Consider the following 16,596-nt stretch of genomic DNA (forward strand, 5'->3'; position numbering starts at 1 on the left):
GGGCAAACTCAAAAGCTGTTCATCTGATGAATTTTAACTAATTGCAAATATAAAATGCTACACATCCTAGAAATGTCACAGAAAGAAGCAAAATTCTACATAAAGTTCATTTAAAAAATACATTCCTTCAACATTTCAATTAAACATGTCAGATAGGAAAGTGTCCCTTACCTCTTTACTTTCATTTAAATTTACTAATAAGTTCTCCGGCATAGGTATAAAAACATCTGAAAAAATAAATATTTCTTTTAAACAAAACAACTATCACAGATGTCCTAAATATATAACACTGATATAATTAACCACCCCCCCACACTTAGAGAAAAGCCATATTCTCTACTTTCACAGCAATGTCTACCTATGTTCAAAAAGTTACCACAAGCGCTCTGTAAGGTTTGTACAAGTACTTTGCTTCTTAGATTAAGACAATTTAGAATCCTTCCTTAGAATTCCTGCTTAGCCCCAAAAGCAGTCAAAGAAACACTCTTGGCATTAAAAAAAAAACTTTATTAAGAAGACACACAAAAATTCTGTCTTGAAATAGAAGTAATACATCCAACTAACAACTCTATCATTCATAAAGTGGATACTTTCTCACAAAGACGACCACTATCCTACTCAGGGCTATAAAATCAAGTAAATTGCAAGGTATGCTAAATGGCCACATCAGAGGAGTTTTCCAACATTCTAATTTATTCTTGCTTATGTATTAAATACCCTTTTCTGAAAGGAAGCAAACTGGAAGGAAAATGTAGGTGGTGATGGAGTATTTTGAGGGGGGGTCTCAATTTTTACATTTTTGTAGTTTTTCATTACAAAATTACAAAAATAAGGCTCATCATAATTCTTATAAAAATAATACCAACAGATAATTTGAAACATCAAACATTTAACTATCATATAAAAAAATCTGTCTGTTTTTTTCTTTAAAATTAAGATTGTAATAAAAGTTTTGAAATATAATTCACACACCATGAAATTTACTTGTGCAGAAGATACACTTCAGTGATCTTTTTACTATACGCACAGAGTTGTACAACTGTCACCACTATCTAATTCTAGATCCTTTTCATCATTGCAAAAGGGAACCCCACACTGATTAACAGTCACTCCTCACTTCCCTACCAACTCCCACAGCTCTAGGCAGCCTGTAGTCTTCTGGTCTCTGAACAGGTCTATTCTGGACATTTTATAATAACGGAGTCACACTATGAGGTCCTTTGTGACTGGCTTCTTCCTCTTAGCCTAACATTTTCAAGGTTCACCCATGTTGTTTTTTACTGCTGAGTAACAACATTTCATTCTATGGATATCCTACATTTTATTTATGTTGGGTTGTTACCACTTCTTGACTAAGTTGTTAGAAAACATTCATGTTCTGTACTATTTTTAATAATTCATATTAACAATTTAAAAAATTGAAATATAGTTGCTTTCCTATTAAGTAAAATTGCTGGGTTATATGGTTAACTCTATGTTTAACTTCTAGAGGAACTGACAAAATGTTTTCCCTAATGGCAGCACCATCTTTCATTCCTACTACTAGTGAATGAGGGGTCCAATTTCTCCACATCCTTGCAAAAACTTGCTATTGTCCTTTAAAAAATATTTTGCTATGTGACACCCAGCAAGGGATATTCATCAGCTCTTGTATAAAATTGAGAGGCTGAACCATATCAGTAAATTCACAACTTGGCCCATTATCAGAATCACCTGATATGTGATTTTATTTTATGCCAAATATGTAGTTGGAGAAATATGAATAGATAAGGGAAAGGGGAAAGACTGACTTGGCTGCTCTGTTATGAGATCTGGAACAACCAGGACAGAAGAGGGGGTCTATTCATCTATTGCATTTTAAAGATGTACAGCCAATTCTCATAATTCATAATTTTATAGTTGTGAACTTACCTATTTATTAAAATTTGTAATCCCAAAACCAATACTCATGGAACTTAACCAGTTATTCAGACATGCTCAGAGTATCAGAAAATTCTGGTTTTGAGATTTTTTTTTAAACTGTTGTGATATGGCATTTCTTTGTGGTTTTTATTTGCATTTCCCTGGTAACTCATGATATGAGCATCTTTTCAAGGGCTTATCAGCCAACTGCATAGACAGAATGTTGAATATGGTGTACCACAAAGACAAGGCTATTCAAATTCTTTGCCCACTTTTTAATTAATTAGGTTGTCTTTTTTATTAAGTTGTAGAAGTTCCTTGCATGATCTAGATATATATTTTGATGAGATATATGACTTGCAAATATTTTTTCTCATTCTGTGGGTGTCTTCACTTTCATGATGGTATCCTTTTGAAACACAAAAAGCTTTAGTTTTTAAAAACATTTTCATTTTTTTATTTTATTGAAGTATAGTTGATTTACAATGTTGTCCTAATTTCTGCTGTACAGCAAAGTGACTCAGTTATACAAATATATATTCTTTTCCATTATGGTTTATCATAGAATATTAAATATAGTTCCTTGTGCTACACAGTAGGACCTTATTGCTTACCCAAGATTTTAATTTTTAAGAAGCCCAACTTACCTATTTTCTTTTTTGTCGTTTGTGCTTTTCGTGTTATATCTAAGAAATCACTGCCTAATTCAAGGTCACAAAGACACCTCTATGTTTTTTTCTAAGTTTTATAGTTTCAGTCTCATATTCAGTTTATGATCCATTTGGAGTTAATTTCTTAAACTGTGATAAATACATATAATATACAAAATTTATCACCATAACCATATAAAAATTTTTGTCATTCTTTTTTAAATTTTCATTTATTTACTTAATTTTATTTTTGGCTGCACAGGCTTTCTCTGGTTGCGGCGAGTCAGGGTTACTCTCTAGTTGTGGTGCTCGGGCTTCTCATTGCAGAGGCTTTTCCTGTTGTAGAGCACAAGCTCTAGGGTACTCAAGCTTTAGTAGCAAGTGGGCTCATGGGCTCCAGAGCGTGGGCTCAGTAGTTGTGGCACATGGGCTTAGCTGCCCCACGGCAAGTTTTAACTTCCTGGACCAATGTCCCCTGCATTAGCAGATGGATTCTTAACAACTGGACAACCAGGAAAATCCTCACCTTAACCATTTTTAGGTGTACAAATTGTTTTCCATAGCACTGAACCATTTTACATTCCCACCAGCAATATACAACAGGTCCAAAATTTCCACATCCTTACCAGCCCTTGTTATTTTCCATTTTTAAAAATAATAGCTATTCCAATGGATGTTAAGTGGTATCTCCTTGTGATTTTGATTTGTATTTCTCTAATGACTAATGATGTTGAGCATTTTTTTGTATATTTATTGACCATTTGTACATCTTCTTTGGAGAACTGTCTACTCAAGTTCTTTGTCCATTTTTGAGTTGTGGTTTATTTATTGCTGAGTTGTATGTATGTTTGTTAGTCATTCAGTCATGTCCAACTCTTTGCAACCCCATGGATTGTAGCCCACCAGGCTCCTCTGTCCATGGAATTCTCCAGGCAAGAATACTGGAGTGGGTTGTCATTCCCTTCTCTGGGGATCTTCCCAACCAAGGGACTGAACCCAGGTCTCCTGCATTGCAGGCAGATTCTTTACCGTCTGAGCCATTAGCAGCTCTTTTATTAATCCTTCATCTTATGTATAATTTGCATATACATGTGTTTTCTCCGTACTTCTGTACTTCTTTTTACTGTCTTGATAGTTTTCTTTCATGTACAAAAGTTTTTAACAGTGATCAAGTCCAATTTATTTATTTTTTTCTTTTGTTGCTTCTGCTCTTAGTGTCATATCCAGGAAATCACTGCCAAACCTAATGTCATGAAGATTTTCCACTGTTTTCTTATAGTTTCAGTTCTTAAGTTTAGGTCTTTGATCCACTGAGTTTTAATATGGTTGAAGATAAGGGTCTAACTTCATTCTTTTGCATGCTCAGTTTTCTCTGAACCATTTGTTAAAAAAGACTGTCTTTTCCCCACTGAATGGTCTTGATATCCTTATCAAAAATAGTTACCATATATGTGAAGGCTTATTTCTGGGCTTCTATTCTGTTCCACTGGCCCTCAAATACTTCCTGAATGAGATTTAACATTAACTTGTTTTTGTTACCTTGTTCAGAATTCACTTTACCTCCATAATTCTGTTTCCTCTTCTATAAAGTAAGAACTTGGACTGAAAAACTCTCACAAGTCCAAAAATCTTGTCACTATATACTCAAAAGTTTTCCTCAATATAGTAGAATCATACCAAGTGATCTGAATTGGCTGAACAATCATGAAACATTTCTAAAACTAAAATTTCCTCAGTTCATTAAGTATATAATATATACCTTCAATATCTGAAACTATTAGCATCTGAGGTTGAGAGAGACCTTCTTGAAGACTGTAGAAGTGGATTGTACTATCAAATGTTATGAAGCCAATTTTTGTCCTGGTGTTGCCAGGAAGCCTAAAAACAAATTCAGAAGAATATTTTATAAAGTTTTATATTATACCTAAAATATCTGCAAAGAGTTACATATAAACATTTGCTTCTATCGTGTGGAAAATGTCCCAACAAAAATGTTTTTAATCCATGCAGTGTTTAATCACCATGGAAATACATACTACTCCAAAGAAAACATTACACATAACCCAAATAACCAACAAAACCAAGCAGTAATATAGCAGTCCAAAACTCATTATACCTATATAAAGCTATATTAATCACTTAGGAAATGACACATAAAAAACAACAGAAAGTATACACGGAAGTCTGTAGATGATTTTAACTTATAAAAAAGACTTCAAAAAATTATCACATACCAACTCTAAAATGTAATTTACATACTGCATCTTTTTTTTAATTGCTTAAATTTATTTTTATACTGCTTAATGCATTCATTTAAGAAGATCAGCAAAAAGACATTTTAAAGAACTTAACTATGTACACCTTAGTTTTACAAGGGGAAAAACAAACTAGTATTCATTCTTGGGTAAGTAAGTGAACCCTCTCATCAACAAACAATTCTTATACACAACCTACAATATTAAAAGCACAAATGCCGGTAAGAACAAAAATGCCTGCAACCAAGCTGAGGGAGTTAGTCCATTTCTGATGAGATTTGTTCCTGAACATTCTTCCTTACCATACAAGAGCACAAGAATATTTCATTACACTGAAAGGTCATGCTAGCTTTCATGGGTTATACTAAGCATGTAAGAACCATTTAAAGTACAGTTGTTTTAAGAGGCTTAAGAGAGATGACCAGCAAATGTAATGTGTAGACACTGTTTAGATTCTTTTTCCAACAAACCCACAATAAAAAACATTCTTGAGACAACCAGGAACAAAAATTGAACTGGATATTATATCATATTATGGAATTACTGCTAATTTTGTTTGATGTCATTCTCATAATTTAGTTAGGCTTAAAAATAATTCCACGTATTTTTAGGTAAAATGATATACTGATTGAGATTTGCATTAAAATACTCTAGGGGAAAAAGCAGGGGCAGGGGTAGATGAAGCAAGAACAGCTGAATGCTAAAAATACTGAACCTGAGGCTAAGTGCCTGGAACTTCACTATATTCTTTCTATTTACCACATCCTTGAAATTTTTCCATAATAAAAGAATAAAAATAAACTAGTATTTCTCAGAGAAAGGGAGACCTAAAGTTAACTATGGATTTAAGTGGACTTTTAGAACATAATTACATAGCTTTTAAAATATATTTTGGAACTACTTATTCATTTTATTAATACAAACACTGTTTCTAAATTAACCAGTTAAGATACTTACAAATCCAGATTGTCTAACAAACTCTGGCAAACTGAATTCAAGTATCCAGTTTCAACTGCATTGTGAGACACATCAAAAACAAAGAGGTACACTGGAGGTTGAGGTGGCCGTAACTGAAGGAGAAAAAGGATCTCATTAAATACAGTTAACAGGATTTAATTTAAATTTATCATTTGTCATGTCTACATATAGCAAAACAATAAGATAAACCTTATTTACAGATCAAGTGGAGACTATAATAATAATAGATGAAGAAAATAATATAGAAAGAAGTTTTTTTCAGATGCATACTTAGAAAAAGGAAAATGAGAATATGATTGTCATTTGTCAGAAGAGTGTTTTTTCTAGGACAGGAAGGAGAATACATATAATCAGAAAGCTTTTAGGGGACCTCCCTGGTGGTCCAATGACTATGACTCTGTGCTCTCAATGCAGGGGTCCAGGGTTCAATTTCCAGTCAGGGAACTAGATCCCACATGCCAGAACTAAAAGAGCCTGCATGATGCAACTAATAGCTGGTGTAGCCAGATATTCAGTTCAGTTCAGTTCAGTCGCTCAGTCGTGTCCAACTCTTTGCGACCCCATGAATCGCAGCACGCCAGGCCTCCCTGTTCATCACCATCTCCCAGAGTTCACTCAGACTCATGTCCATCGAGTCGGTGATGCCATCCAGCCATCTCATCCTCTGTCGTCCCTTTCTCCTCCTACCCCCCATCCCTCCCAGCATCAGAGTCTTTTCCAATGAGTCAACTCTTCTCATCAGGTGCCCAAAGTACTGGAGTTTCAGCTTCAGCATCATTTTTTCCAAAGAAATCCCAGGGCTGATATCCTTCAGAATGGACTGGTTGGATCTCCTTGCAGTCCAAGGGACTCTCAAGAGTCTTCTCCAATACCACAGTTCAAAAGCATCAATTGTTTGGCGCTCAGCCTTCTTCACAGTCCAACTCTCACATCCATACATGACCACTGGAAAAACCATAGCCTTGACTAGACAGACCTTAGTCGGCAAAGTAATGTCTCTGCTTTTCAATATGCTATCTAGGTTGGTCATAACTTTTCTTCCAAGGAGTAAGCGTCTTTTAATTTCATGGCGGCAGTCACCATCTGCAGTGATTTTGGAGCCCCCCAAAATAAAGTCTGACACTGTTTCCCTGTCTATTTCCCATGAAGTGATGGGACTGGATGCCATGATCTTAGTTTTCTGAATGTTGAGCTTTAAGCCAACTTTTTCGCTCTCCTCTTTCACTTTCATCAAGAGGCCTTTTAGCTCCTCTTCAGTTTCTGCCATAAGGGTGGTGTCATTAGGTTGGTATAAAAGTAAATACAGTTTTGCATTGTTGAACTTTGCCATTTGATATTGGAAAAATTTTTAAGTAAATGTGATTATGTTACACATCATTTGCACATTTCTTGTGCACATTTCTTGCTTTATATTTTTTGCTAATAAATTATTACTTGTTAATTTTGTATGTATTTTAGACTATGGAAATTGTTACTAGACAAAAAGCGAATTCACGCAATTTTCTTATTGGAGTTCAAAACGGGTCATAAAGCAACAGAGACAACTCACAACATCAACAATACATTTGGCCAAGAAACTGCTAATGAACAGTGCAGTAGTGGTTCAAGATGTTTTGCAAAAGAGATGAGAGCCTTGAAGATAAGGAGCACAGTGGCCAACCACTGAAAGTTGACAACAACCAACTGAGAGCAATCATCAAAGCTGATCCTCTTACAGCTACACAAGAAGTTGCCCAAGAGCTCAGTGTCGACCATTCTATGGTCATTTGGCATTTGAAGCAAACTCGAAAGGTGAAGAAGCTCAATAAGTGGGTGCCCTCATGAGCTGACTGGAAATCAAAGAGGCTATCATTTTGAAGTGTCATCTTCTCTTATTCCATGCAGCAAACACGAACCATTTCTCAATCGGATTGTGACTTGAGACGAAAAGTGGATTGTATACAACAACCAGCAACTATCAGTTCAATGGCTGGACCTAGAAGAAGCTCCAAAGCACTTCCCAAAGCCAAACTTGTACCAAATAAAGGGTCCTGGTCACTATTTGGTAGTCTGCTGCCAGTCTGATCCACTACAGCTTTCTGAATTGCAATAAAACCATTAGATCTGAGAAGTATGCTCAGCAAATCGATGAGATACACTGAAAACTGCAACACCTGCAGCCAGCATTGGTCAACAGAAAGGACCTAATTCTTCACAACAATGCCCAACCACCTGTCACACAATCAACATCTCAAAAGTTGAACAAATTAGGCCACAAAGTTTTTGCCTCATCTGCCATATTCACCTGACCTCTCACCAACCAACTACCACTCCTTCAAGTATCTTAACAACTTTTTGCAGGGAAAACACTTCCACAACCAGCAGGAGGCAGAAAATGCTTTCCAAGAGTTCGCTGAATCCTGAAGCATCGATTTTTATGCCACAGGAATAAACAAACTTATTTCTTGTTGACAAAAATGTGTTGTAGCAGTTCCTATTTTTATTAATAAAGAGCTGGTTGAGACTAGTTAAAATGATTTAAAATTCAGGGTCTGGAATCATAATTATTTTTTCACCAACCTAATTAATAAATATTTTTTAAAAAGAAAATCTCTTGAGAGTATTGGCAATGTTCAATTTCTTGACCTGGGTGGTGAAACAGTGGTATTATGATTACTTGGTAACATATATTCATGTTTCATAGGCTTTCATCATATTTCACAATTTAGAGAAATTACAGTTCTGAAAATGACAAATCAAGTCAACTTGAGCTGGTTATTTAACCAACACATTTCAACCAGTTGCAGAAAAATGTACAAGTATATTTTAAACTTGCAGAAAAATGTACAAGTATATTTTTTAAATTGCAGAAAAATGTACAAGTATATTTTAAACTTCCAAGCTCAAATATTTGCCTTCAATTCAATAAAAAGCATAAAATAATCACACTCAGAACTTGATGTCTAGTATACTTTATATTTTTTTGCACATATCACTTGCCAAATTCATAGAATCTGCTGTCCAAGAAGTGAGTCTGGAAGAAGCAACATCTCTTGCAGACCTAGGCAAGTTTCCAAATTTAAAGGAAGCCATTTTTACAAAAGCTAAGGGGTAAAGAAACGGAGGAAAGCCAATTAAAAAAAATAAATGCTTCTGATTTTTTGGCTTTAACTCAACAAAAGCACAGCTACATAAAGAAAGCTATTAACAGCCATTTAAGTGTCACAAAAACGTTTTCTATACTGAAATTTCCATGTGGTGAAAACAGACTGAGTCCTCATAATTTCTATACTAAAATGGCCCCAATTGACCAGATAGAGACTATCCCATAAAAATACACTAAAATAAAAACAGGATGAACAGTGCTTAACTAAGAGTTGTTTGTGATGATCAAAAAGATACATGTGCTCTGTAAAATGGAGAGTACTAATAAACATTAGGCATTATTATTATCTTTTCAGATGCAAGAACTCAGATGCTCACACAAGTGTACGTATAAGTACTTACAAGAGGATACACATCACATATTATTTATAATAGCAAAAAACTAGGAGAGACCTAAAAGTGTATTAGTATGACCCCAAGATTCTATTGCAGATTTCTGAATGGATACCCAAGAAACATAAACAGAACTTCACATACACTTTTACTTTCCAACCTTACCCTTATATACAAATTAACTATGTTTATAATGAACAGGATAACTTTTATAAATTAAAAATATAAAATTTTATTAAAGAACTATATGGTATATTTAAAACCCAGTATTATGAAAAATGTATGCTATATAAAAAGTGAAACTTTACCATGTATTCTGAAGGAGCCATAAACTCAATTGTAGCATTTTGAACTTCAGGTCTTCTGTGAGGTTCTCCATAGACTCTGGTCAAAGGGTTGTACATGAATTCTTCAGGAACTACGTGAATTAACAACATACAGTGTTAAAACTGAAAGGATTACGTTTAATACAACTTGCATTTGGCTGTTTTCTTAATTTAGGGATTCATATATAATTCAATATAAACTAAATATTAAAAGCTAAATGCACTTTTTTTTTCTTAACTTGGCCATGCTGTGAGGCGTGCAGGATCCCAATCAGGGATTGAACCTGCTCCCCCTGCAATGGAACCACAGAGTCTTAACCACTGGACTGCCAGGGAAGTCTGGGTTAAATATACTTTGTTTTTGAGTTCCATTCAATTTCTCTCCATAATGAATAGCAATAAGTATGTTTTGCTTTTATAATTACAAGTACTATGACTTTTCCTATTTTCTAATACCCTTTTTCTCTTAATTCCTGGAAAGCTGCTTTCCTAAAATAGTTTAACAGGATGATAAAAACTCATTAGGTGATAATTATTTTCTTAAATGCAAGACTAAACTTTGTCTTAAATTTCACAGTGGTAAAAAGATATTAACATTTGACGCCGTTTACAGACTGGTTGCCCCTGGAAAGCTACAGCAAAAATACTTCAAAGTATTTCTAGGGTTATCAGGGTATGGGGCATGGTGAGTTTCAAAAGTTATTAAGACCTCTATGGAATATCAGCTGCCTTCTGCTTATATAACACTAGTGTTCCAATATTTTCTAAATTATCATTGCATCTGTCTTCTCAATAACTGCTTAAAAATTCAAATCCCAATATATGCTGAAAGGTAAGCTATAGTTCATGAAATGCTCTGGGCTGCATATGAAAGTGACTTCAACTTTTATTACAATTTAACTTCATATACCAAAGCACATATATGTAAGATTTTAAAGGTGTACTAAACACTATACATACAGGTATTTTCTGAATTATTACAGAGTAAAAAGAATGCTCTTTTTCTACCCTCATTTTCTTCTACTCTAAAAATACAAACAGTAAAAGTGGTTTTCAAAAATCTCAGAAGCTCTCTATTTCCCAATGCTTAATGAAATCTCCTTCTAAATAGATTTTTAGAAAAACTGAAAACTTAATTTTCAATGTGGATATCAGCATGCCCTTTTTCCTTCTCTAATCCTAATAGAATGCTGTTAGTTAGGTGATATTTCTCAATATATAAATAGTGAAACAGTTACTGAAGGATATCTCCTCCTCATCAATTACTGAAAAAACTACATTCAACTAACCTTCTAGCACTGCCCACCTCCCTTCATACAGCAGTGAATGAAGCTAATGGCAGCTATTCTGTGGACTTATTTTCTTTCACTCGAGAGAAAAGGCATGGGACAATTTCTAAATAAAAATATTTCTTAAATTATAGGCTTAAATAATACCATGAAATATGCCATTTATTATATGCCCAATATAATAAATGTAAAAAAGTGGTATCAAAGTAATATTACCATATTTTTTTGCTTAAGAAATGTGTAATCATTTATATATAAGTATAAATGCCTAGAAAAAAGTAAAAAGAAGTTATATATGAGTGGAAGGATTACACATAAATAAGAGAGGAAGTTTTTTTTTATTGTTTTTGCTTTTTCAACTTTACATTTATATTATCCGATTTCCCTACAATGAATACAATAATATTGATTAAAAAAACATACCATCATTAACTCGGTAACATAAGTTACATTTCCATCTCCTTTGATCAAGAAAGCTGACAAAAGGGTTGATGTATGTCCTGCATGAACGGCATCTCACAATTGTACTAGAGGTAACCACAGGCAATTGCTGGAAAAAAAAAAAACAAACCCACAACTAATTTATTAAAGACAGCAATCATCATGTCTAAGGGTAATGCAATTAATCCATACAACTGTTGCAATATTATAATTTTGGAGGAAAAACTAGGGTAAAAAAATGTGTCCAACCTGCCACACAAAATATTATGTAGTTGACATGTATTGATTTTTAAACTCTAGTGATTTTCCCCAAGACTATTCTCATTAAATTTTGCCTTTTAAACAGTATTTATTTTCTCATTAAAAGTTTATACTGCATACACAACACTGTAAAGCAACTATACTCCAATAAAAATTGATTTGAAAAAAGTTGACACTGCAAACTCAATATAGTAAATTTACAATGTATTTCTGAGATGAATGGTGAAGGATCGATCAACATTCTAAAAAAAAAATCAATTAAATTATTAAGAAGTTTCTTCATGTTACATTAACAAGCTACTAAGTTCTCATAAACAAACTATCACAAAGTAAGTTATGGTTTAAATCATATTTAAATGTTTTATTTGACTTGGCAATTATGCTATTTAAAGTTTATCCTACATATTAGAAGATCTAAAGTCTTAAAATCAAAAATCAATAAAGGAAATACAATCCTATTACCAAAAGGAGGTTGGTTATGGGAAAGTCACTTCACTTATGTACTGATTATCTCAAATGTACGTGGTCATATGTCAAGGTTCTAAAGCCTTAGGACAAAAGTAGAAGGCCTTTTTCGTTTTTCTTCCTTTTTTGAGAAACAGTTTCTCAAAGCAATAGACTTTACTCCAAGAATAGAAGAACTGGGAGAATGGGTAAAGCATTTTAAAGGGTAAACAATTTACAACTTAAAAAAAATACTATGGTTCACTTATTTTCTTCAGTACATCTATCCTACTCAGTACCTCCTGAATTCTTCAACAATATGTCTATTTTATCTCATTGTAAAAGTGTTTGATAATAATCTTTTTAACTGAAATACAAATAAAGGAATTTGTCAATGGTCAAATTCCTAAAGACAGCTCAAACAAAATTCTTGCATTATTGTAAAAGATTCCTTACCACTAAGATAATTTTCCACATTTACTTTCACTAATAAAACATACCACAAGGTCTTTAAAAGGATGAAGCAGCAGTCCCAAAGGAAGTTTGGCTTTATTCAGTAAGGCCTGAGTCTGAGGAATGCTAGTCAGTGTACAGCGAAATAACCTATATCAAAGTAAAAATCATGTATCAGTTATTACTATGACTAGTTTGGAACAAAAAATTTTCAGAAGATTTAAAAGGTACACATTGTAATACTGGATCAGATTATAAATGAAGTATTTCAACAGGCTCTCACAAATTTTATCCTTTTAAATATTTAAATCCTATTCAGAAAGAATACATTTTATATAACAAAACAGTTTCTTCTCAGCTTGTGCATAAGACACTCTGGACTATCAAAGGACTTATTTTTTCTTTATATAAATCTAGATTGCACTGGAATTACACAGACTCGATGGACTTGAGTTTGAGTGAACTCCAGGAGTTGGTGATGGACAGGGAGGCCTGGCATGCTGCAGTTCATGGGGTCGCAGAGAGTCGGACATGACTGAGCGACTGAACTGAACTGAACCCAAATGTAAAGTTATGTGTATTACCTGAAAGCTCAGTTTTGTATTAGGTTCTAAAAAGACTGTTTAAAAATAACAAATTCAATTTATCAGAAAGTCTTCATATCTTAAAAACTTCATGAACTTAAACTCACAACCAAATTTAGAAGAGAAAAGCGTACTATAATTATGTTTGCTATGAAAAATAATTTAAAATAATAGCAAATAAAGGATTATATAGAATCAAATCTCCACATTTCGGACTCTGAAAATACAAGAGCCACCATAATGATAATGAATATCATAGTCCCATTAAGGTTGATAAGAGCAACTATCAGATCAGGCATTACAACCTTATTTCTTTACTTAGAACATTTCAAATATCAAGTAAGCAACTAACAAAGTACTGTTTTGTGCATGCAGACTACTTTCATAAATTTAGACACCTGCATAGCTTGCTCAAAATACATGAAGCTCAAAAAAAATCTAGAAGCCTTTTAGAACAAGTAAAATGTCAGATTCAATAAGAAGTACTGTTTGAAGCCTTACTCTGGGTTACAGTTCAGCTTCTGGATATCTTCATGCAAATTTGGAACCGGAGGCTGCAAAGGTGTCGATGGAAGCATGTTTCTTTCTTGAAGAAGATTGATAACTCTTAGCCCCTCTGTATGTAGGCTTAATCCACTCATACTTGCAGTTAAATGATTAGCACCTAAAGGAGTCTAAAGAAATATAACTTCACATTAAGTAGCCTTTACAATGTCTTCCATTGAAAAGAGACGCATATATTAATAACAAAACTGTAATCTCGATTTCCTGGTCAATTTTTTTGGTTCTGGAGACATATAACAGGACAAAAGTCTTATGAAATATTCATTATCATTCTAATTTGGTAAAAAATTTTCATTGTACCTTCATAAAATGCTTTCAGGTGAATATAGTTTAAATCAAAAAGCAGAATACAGGTTATTAAAAAAAAGTATACCTGAGTAAAAGCCTGTGGACCACTTGGGTAATTCAAGGAAGAGGGTGGTATTCCTGTTCCTGTTGTACTAGGTGGTGGTGTGTTCTGATAACCAGGTGGTAAGGAGGGATATGAATATCCAACACTTCGGCTCATTGTGGGATTCTTATTAGTAGGCTGTGATGTTGCTAGAAACAAGGTAACTTTAAGTTCTATTTTACACTCCAAAGTACTTTAAATCAACACATAGATACATTAAATTTGTAACTCCAAAATCCTTTGTGTAACTTAATACTTTAACTCATCAATTTTGTAAAATAAAACAAACACTAGTAACAAAGAAAGAGCAATGATTAAAATCTAGCTAATGTGGTCTATAGCTATAAACACACAAAGGTTATGTTTAGTATACTTAATTTACTCTCATGCCATGTACTAAACATTGTATTCAGACTAAAATTTTAATTCAAAACAACTTTAACTGAAATATAATAAATGTTCAAATGGATAAACTTAAATAGATCTAACTGATAAAAGTATTCTATAGTCATAACATTATAATAATAAAGCCCATAATCCCAATTCTAAAGCAGGGGGCAGGGAGGGAACCTAACAAAAATTCTAAATCCATAGAGACAGAAAATGCTAACAGGAGATACCATTGCACGACCTAATTATTAAGTTTTCTTCTGTTTTCTATCAGGAACATATTTTAAAAAAACTTTCATAGCATCTCACCCAAGAAGCCACCGCCTTCAATTTCATCATAATTATTGTGAACCACCATAGATCCATTTTTGGTATTTGATATAGTACCTAAGGAGGAAGTTTATTAACAATATTTAAATTAGGACCAGTATTACAATTTCTGCAAGATCTGATCTAGTATTTTATGACAATGTTCCAAATGACAAATAGCTTAAACCACATCCCAGGAAATGTCACATGTTGAAATAAAATTTTCAAACAATATAAGATTCTAAATATACAAAATATATAAAAGCTTCAAATAACTTTATAAACCTCTAAAAAGAATGGTACTTTGTGGAGTTTATAAAATTATATACAATCTGAAAGTTCTACCAGTTGCAAGAGCAGCATTAAAAACTTCTAAGGAGCAGTACACACTACACCAAGTCACCGAAATCAATACCATTTAAGAATGAGGATAAACAAGGATGAGATACACTATTTAGGAGGGTAAAAACCTTTAACAAAATACAGAACAGAGTAGAATCTAGAATTAACTTTAAAGTGATATATAGTGATTAGAACAACTGCTTTAGTCCAGCAAACTAAACTAATAATAATAATTTATCACTAAAATTTATTAGCTCTAATTCAGGTATAGAAGAAATCAAATCAGTGAACAGCATCACCTCTAGCACCTACAAATAAATGTGTTAACTTTTAACAGTCATTTTAATACCAAATAGATAAGTTTAATGACTTCAATAAAGTTAGTAACTCCTTTCCAATTTTCAAGACCACCAGGACTTAACCCATGAGTTGATGTATTAATAGAAAATCTTGGTAATCTTATAGAAACAAACAAAAACACTGAACATATTTTTATTTTATTTATTTACTTTTGGCTGTGCTGGGTCTTAGTTACTGCACAGGTTTTTCTCTAACTGCAGCAAGCAGGGGCTACTCTCCAGGTGCTATGTGAGGGCCTCTCATTGCAGTGGCTACTCTTTTGCAGCAAATGGGCTCTAGGGTGTGTGGGCTTCAATAACTGTGGCATGCGGGCTCAGTAGTTGCAGTTCCTGTGCTCTAGAGCACAGGCTCAGTAGTTGTGGTGCTCAGGTTTGGTTGCTGTGTGGAATGTGGGATCTTTCCAGCCAAGAGATCAAACCCATGTCTGCTGCACTGGCAGGTGGATTCTTTACCACTGAGCCACCAGGAAAGCCCTGAGCATATTTTTAGTTGGCTAAAAGTTTAAATACTTATTCTAGCTTGATTTTCAAAATTATCATGTGAGACACAAAGTAACCATTTTGTTACTCATTGTTAACACGATCCTTTTCAAATTATACACAGGTCAGTTTTTTTCCCTACTAACAATACTAAAAAAAGGAAATGGTAGAAGAAAGTACAAAAATGATAATATTGATTGTACTGAGTCATAGAATATGGGCAGTGGCTCTTCCCCCCTCTTCATCTGTTTTCCTATTTCCAATCTTGTTACAATGGTTATATTATACCTAAAATTCAATTTCTTACTTTACAAAACATTTTAAGTTAATAAAGTTGTATTTTAAAGTTACATCTGAAGAGAATGGTTTAAATCTATAAAACATGAAAATGTTTTTACATTTTACTTTTTATTTAGGCTTATAAATGTTTGTTAACAGTGGCAGTTTGTTAACAGTAACAGTGGCAATCAAAAACCTGCTTCCACGAAAAAGAGCCGATGTATTAAAAATATAGCTTCAACATCATGTTCAGAAAAGCAAAAGTCTCCCTCTCACTTCCCTCTACCAAGAGATACGTGACTTATGATTTTTAAAATCTGCACAGTAACAAAAAAAGTTAACAGTGATCCCAAAGGCTAGTCCACAGCCCAGAATAGAGAAAAGGAAAACTGAGTAATTTTTTTAAACCCTAAATTCCTAAG

The 16,596-nt window shown here is 33.6% G+C and overlaps 1 protein-coding gene across 2 annotated transcripts in view; it reads right to left on the reverse strand.

The window, feature by feature from the left end:
• Positions 1-16,596, reverse strand: part of SEC24A (SEC24 homolog A, COPII coat complex component) — a 74,420-nt gene that overhangs the window by 27,483 nt on the left and 30,341 nt on the right. For both annotated transcript variants that reach the window (XM_040240079.1, XM_040240080.1), the window contains exons 4-12: positions 14,715-14,792; positions 13,998-14,164; positions 13,562-13,734; positions 12,524-12,626; positions 11,301-11,427; positions 9,571-9,680; positions 5,765-5,877; positions 4,312-4,430; positions 172-227 (exon numbers count right to left, since the gene is read on the reverse strand). In XM_040240079.1, the coding sequence (XP_040096013.1) occupies positions 172-227; positions 4,312-4,430; positions 5,765-5,877; positions 9,571-9,680; positions 11,301-11,427; positions 12,524-12,626; positions 13,562-13,734; positions 13,998-14,164; positions 14,715-14,792 (1,046 nt within the window). The remainder of the gene's footprint in view (positions 1-171; positions 228-4,311; positions 4,431-5,764; positions 5,878-9,570; positions 9,681-11,300; positions 11,428-12,523; positions 12,627-13,561; positions 13,735-13,997; positions 14,165-14,714; positions 14,793-16,596) is intronic.

The sequence above is a fragment of the Oryx dammah genome, unplaced genomic scaffold (assembly GCF_014754425.2).
Source record: "Oryx dammah isolate SB20612 unplaced genomic scaffold, SCBI_Odam_1.1 HiC_scaffold_5, whole genome shotgun sequence".
Classification (NCBI taxonomy): Eukaryota; Metazoa; Chordata; class Mammalia; order Artiodactyla; family Bovidae; genus Oryx; species Oryx dammah.